This window comes from Cebus imitator, unplaced genomic scaffold (assembly GCF_001604975.1).
Source record: "Cebus imitator isolate Cc_AM_T3 unplaced genomic scaffold, Cebus_imitator-1.0 Scaffold188, whole genome shotgun sequence".
NCBI classification, from domain to species: domain Eukaryota; kingdom Metazoa; phylum Chordata; class Mammalia; order Primates; family Cebidae; genus Cebus; species Cebus imitator.
Genome location: NW_016107503.1, coordinates 4371257 through 4377106, shown reverse-complemented (window position 1 = coordinate 4377106; position 5850 = coordinate 4371257). Strand labels below are relative to the sequence as shown.

The 5850-nt window shown below is 42.9% G+C and overlaps 1 protein-coding gene across 1 annotated transcript in view; it reads right to left on the bottom strand.

Annotated features, from left to right (window-relative positions):
- Positions 1 to 5217, bottom strand: part of TDRKH (tudor and KH domain containing) — a 9590-nt gene extending 4373 nt beyond the window's left edge. Inside the window, exons 1-5 of the mRNA XM_017546227.2 lie at positions 5077 to 5217; positions 3667 to 3773; positions 2492 to 2681; positions 1637 to 1776; positions 1219 to 1540 (exon numbers count right to left, since the gene is read on the bottom strand). Of these exons, the coding sequence (XP_017401716.1) occupies positions 1219 to 1540; positions 1637 to 1776; positions 2492 to 2681; positions 3667 to 3773; positions 5077 to 5200 (883 nt within the window). The 5' untranslated portion in view covers positions 5201 to 5217. The remainder of the gene's footprint in view (positions 1 to 1218; positions 1541 to 1636; positions 1777 to 2491; positions 2682 to 3666; positions 3774 to 5076) is intronic.
- Between the last annotated feature and the right edge of the window lie 633 nt (positions 5218 to 5850).

Here is a 5850-nt window from a genome sequence, read left to right as displayed (position 1 = left end):
GTATGTCTAGAGAAATAGTATCATGTAAATCCAATTGTTTGATATATTACTCATTTGTTTCCTGTGTCAGCATATTTTGTTCATTTTCATCATCAACTGTTTTATATTTAGAAAAATATTATGTGTAGTATTAATCCAAATAAAATATTACCAGAAAGGAATATCTGTGATGATAAACATAAGCGTATTCATGAAAACAGAAAAGATTTTTTATTGCTTCCTATTTTGGGCAATCTAAGCCAGTATTTCTTTTTTAAAAAAAAAAAACTTTTTTTGAGACAGGGTCTCACTGTCACCCAGGCTGTAGCGCTGTGGTGCGATCCCAGCTTGCTGTAGCCTCGATTTCCTGGGCTCATATGATTCTCCCACTTTAGCCTCTCAAGTAGTTGGGACCACAGGTCGCACTACCATGCCCTAAGCCAGTTTTTTTTTTTTTTTTTTTTAAGAAAACCTGTGTTTATTCAAGTTGTTACAAAAACAAAACATTTGAAGTACTTTGAGGATATTATCCTAGACTCACTTGTTCTGCTACAGAAACTAACCTAAAAGGTTGGAAATTAAAGGATATAACCTAAGAGGTTATAACAGAGCAGGCTGGTAAAACATGGCAGAAGGAGCTCTCTCTTTCCCACCAGTCTATTTATACCTCCAAGCTCCTGTGCGTTTTCACCACATAGGTCTGCTAGTTTACAGAAAATGCCTACAATGAAGGCAGGAATTACAGGTCTACTCAGAGGGTACCCAGACACAGAAAGTTTTAGGGTAAATAATAAACTACAAATACTCTCTTGGTTAATTCATCTTTGTTAATAAAATTCATCTTTGTTAATATCTATCTTCTGCTGGTGACAACTTGTCTCAGTATAGTCTGTCTCAAGAAAGAAGTGGTTCCGGCTGGGTTTTGGAAAAGGAAGACTTCCATCAACTTTGGTCCAGAGTGGAAGAGGCACCAAGTTTTCTCCTGCAGTTAGGAGCAGAATCTTAAACCTGCATAAATCATTTTCAGTGATCAACATCTGTAACCTCAAACTGCCCAGCAACTGTTAGTGTAGCCTCTACCACTATCCTACCTTCATATCTTACTGAATCTGCTATCCTGACTCCAGCCATATTATACTGGCTGCTCACAGACTGGAGAGATTACAAGGAATGCTTTCTCAATGTCTAAGCCAGTATTTCTATCTTCTGTGATTAATGGGCTCCCTCTTTGTTACATACTTTCAAACATGGACATCTCTGGGATGGCCTGGGCTCCAGACTTCTGGAAGCTGTCATCACTATGTTTCTCCCAGGAACCTTCCTTTGGCACTCCCACAGCCATGTCGCCTCCTCCTTTGGGTGAAGGAGTCACCAGGGGTGCAGCCGGCTCCATGCTAGAACTGCTATTTTTCCATAAAGCTGGCTCTCCAGCTCCACCTGGCTCTCTCACTTCTTCTCTTTTCACACTGATTGGCTGTTTGCGTGGGACTCTAGTTTCTGCAGAATGAGCAATTCTCTTCCGAAGTTCTTCATCTTCTGAAACTTTCTCCAGTATCAAATGCTGTAGAAAATAAGAGAAAGGATGATATTCTGACCCAGGATAGAGTAAAAGGATCTTCTCATGCTTAGGTATAGTTCAAGTCTATCAGCTACTTGCCTTGGCTGCTGCCACTTCCTTCTGTGTTCCTGAGATTTTTATAAGTCTTGATAGTAGTAATGTCCCTTCTGATTCTTTGTCACAGGTAATTTTGGCTCCAGAGGCCTTACAGATAGAACGAATCGTCTCGCCGCCTCTCCCTACATTGAACAATACATAAAAACTTGCCCTTCCCTCCTGGCCAACCTTAGCGACTGGAAATATCACTGTTTTGTATATACTAAGAGAAGAGAATGAGTTCTCATTTCTAAAGTGAACAAAATATAAGATGTTGTATGGGAAGCAGGAGCTACTGAAATCATTACTGTGAAAAGGAGAATACCATATTATTTGCTTTATCCATTTTATTTAAACTCTATACTCTGGCTAGTTTAACTTCACGTCATTTTCATTTTGACCGCTCAGCATGGCCATACCAAGTCACAAGAAGATATGCTACATGGTGTGTCAGAACACTGGATCAAGGGCAGGACGTTTCTCTGCCTCTAACAGCAGCACTAAGGGATGCTCTAGGGGAAAGCATAAAAGGTACTCTCTAGAGCACTATCTTCAAAGACCTGAGATAACATGAGCATCCCAAGCTTACCTTTAAAAATCAATTAACAGGTAAATTTAATACATCTACTAGAACCCTTAAGGAATCATTTTATAAGGTTCAAATCATACAACTTCTTGAGGAAACAGGGTTTTACCACTAGTTCTGCCAAACAGTAAACCTCTGGTCTTAATGTCCCTGTCTTTTTTTTCCCTTACACGTTGAAGGGGAACTAAGCCAGAAGAAACCCTTGGGAAGGTGTGGAAGAGAGGCAAAGGTAAAGAATAAAGGAAACAGTAGAGGAAGCCATCCAGTGGTACCTATGATTCTGCCCACAGATCTCTGGGGAACTGAGAGCTGCTCAGACACTGGGGTATTCTCTGTCAGGATCTGATGGATTGCTGCTTTGGCCTTGCACACCTGAACAGGAAAACCACTGATAAGCAGCACTCGCTCATCGCCTATATCCTCTGTGTCCACATCAATCCGAGCACCTGTCTGTTTCCGCAGCTGCAGAGAAAAGGACATTTGGCAGTACATTCTAGAAGAGCTCCCATTTGAGCCCAGTCAGCTACAGATACTCTAAACCAAATCCTGGAAGTAGTGTTAGCCAAAGGAATTGGCTAAACCAGTCCTCAGTTACTTTATGTAAGGAGAGTAGTAACAAATGTAACCCCAAACAGCAGTGAATTCGAACCCATTTATCTTTGTGTATAGAATCCTTTCTGCCTGCTAATTTATTTGGACTGGAGAATCAAATATTTTGTTTTCTTGACATTTCAGCTGAACAATGGAAGATGGTAAGAACCAGGTAGCCATTCAGTATTTACTGTCAATTAATGAGTTCATTAATTCCATAGAAAAGGGTAATTCAAGCTATACCACCATGGTGATAATCACCCAGTCAAAAACCCTTATTTCAAGCTAAGTCATCCTTTCTCTAGGGAGTACTCTTCTCTAAAAGGGAAGTAGCTAACAAGTTTAGTTAGCTAAAAAGTTCCTCTATTTGTTCTTTTAAAAATATACATAGTGGCTGGATGCGGTGGCTCACGCCTGTAATCCCAGCACTCTGGAGGCTGAGCCGGGCAGATCACCTTAGGTCAGGAGTTTGAGACCAGACTGGCCAACATGATGAAACACCATCTCTACTCAAAATACAAAAAATTTGCTGGGCATGGTGGCAAGCGCCTATAATCCCAGTTGCTTGGGAGGCTGAGGCAGGGGAATCGCTTGAACCCAGGAGACGGAGGTTGCAGTGAGCTGAGATTGCGCCATTGCACTACAGCCTGGGCAACAAGAGTGAAACTCCATCTCAAAAAAAAAAAAAAAACACACACACCCACACACACTCACACACACAGAGCGTGAGAGAGAGAGAGACCGAGCGAGTGAGCAAGCATGGGAGTATTTTGTGATATGGAGTCAGAGGAAAAAAACATGAAATCAATGAACAGAATCAATCCTTAGAGAAGTGGACTCCTGCTCACACACTTACCTGTTTAATATTGGCTCCTTGCCGGCCAATTATGAGTTTTACAGCATCCTGGGGAACCCGCATCTCTATCTCAATGTCGTCTTCCCCAACAAATGTCAGCCGCTCTTCTGCACAGATCATCATTCATCAGATCAGACTTAGATAACACCCAAAGCTATTATAACTACCAGTCCTCCCCAGAATCTGGCTGTCGAAGAGACACCGATCCAAGAGATAAACTGAGGATTCTCAACCACAATAACAAGGAAAAGTGGCATCTCAGCAGGTATTAGGTCAGAGATGGGCATTTTTTCTGGGACACAGTTTCAGATGCCAAAATGGAAAAAGCAGACTCTGCAATAAAGGGGTGGTGGGGTTTGGGCAAACTACTTCTCCCAAGACATGACTACTGGAGAAGAATGAAGGGCAAAAGTCGCCTGAGGTGTCCATTAGGCTCAGAACTTCTCCTGACTGATATGTACGTAAGTCATTTCTCTAGGTCCTATCCTCTAGATCCAGCCTTTGAGGAAAGTGCCTTCTAACAACTACGTAGAGAAAAGGAATATATACGAGAAAAGAGTATAGAAGTTAAAAAAGAACCCGTTGCTGTGTGGTTGTTTCTGAAGAAAACAGATCAATGGAGTTATAAAATGAATTCATTTCATAGACTAGCTTACTTTGCTATGTAAGAACATAGAAAGACTACGCCAGACATAGTGGTTCACACCTGTAATCTCAGTACTTTAGGAGGCAAAGGCAGGCAGATCACTTGAGGTCAGCCACCTGGTGGTGAAGCCCCATCTCTAGTAAAAATATAAAAATTAACCAGGAGTGGTCGCACATTCCTGTAATCCCAGCTATTTGGGAGGCTGAGGCAGGAGAATGGCTTGAACATGGGAGGCGGAGGTTGCAGTGAGCGAGATCACTCCACTGCACTCCAGTGTGGGTGACAGAGCCAGACTTTGTCTCAAAGGAAAAAAGACGAGTAATTTTGGTCAAAGATCCTCTCAGAAAGCCAATTGCAATACCTCAGGCAGGCATGGAGGCACATGCCTATAATCCCAGCACTTTGGGAGGCTGAGGCAGGCAGGTTGCTTGAGCTCAGGAGTTCAAGACCAGCCTGGGCAACACAGCAAAACCCCATCTCTAGAAAAAATACAAATATTAGCCAGGCATGGTGGCACATGCCTGTGGTTCCAGCTACTTGGAGGCTGAGGTAAGAGGACTGCTTGCTTGAGCCCAGGAGGTTGATGCTACAGTGAGCCATGATCGTGCCACTGTATTCCGGGATGGGTGACAGAGTGAGACCCTGTCTCAAAAAACCCCAAAACAAAACCCACACAACATCTGGCAAGGAAAGAGTTTTTTCAATTTAACAAGGCAGGAGCATGTCTGAACATTTTCACATGCAGAGTCATAGGGCTCACTTACCTCTGCTTTCCCTATACCTGCGGTATAGGATATAGGCAATTGTTGCACTGGCTGGGATCCCAAGGCCCAGGGCTATTTTCTGAATGGTGGACAGGCTTGTCCAAGAAGTCCGTTCAGTGGACATTTTCTGCTGCACTCTTACATTCTGAAACAAGCAAAGCAGGGAAAAGAAGGAGCTTTCATCCAATACTTGTATGAATAGCAGAGAGGCATGGGAGCACACTATTATGGAAAATAATACTGCCTACCTTCCAATTTCAAAAGCTTTTTCAAAATTTATTTCATTTAAAAAAGGGCTCAGTGTATTTTTTTAAAGTTAGCTAAGGTACACACACACATAGGATTAAATAGAAGCATACTTTGCTTTCCCCACCCAAGGAGAACTGATCAGTTTTAAAAGACAAAAAAATTGGCCAGGCGCAGTGGCTTACGCCTATAATCCCAGAACTTTGGGAAGCCGAGACAGATGGATCACGAGGTCAGGAGTTTGAAACGAGCCTGACCAACATGATGAAACCCCATCTTTACTAAAAATACAAAAATTAGCTGGGCATGGTAGCACGTGCCTGTAATCCCAGCTACTGAGAAGGCTGAGGCAGGAGAGAATCGCTTGAATCTGGGAGTCGGAGGTTGCAGTGAGCTGAGATCACGCCAGTACACTCCAGCCTGGTGACAATGCAAGACTCTGTCTTCAAAAAAAAGGGCCGGGCGCGGTGGCTCAAGCCTGTAATCCCAGCACTTTGGGAGGCCGAGGCGGGTGGATCACGAGGTCAA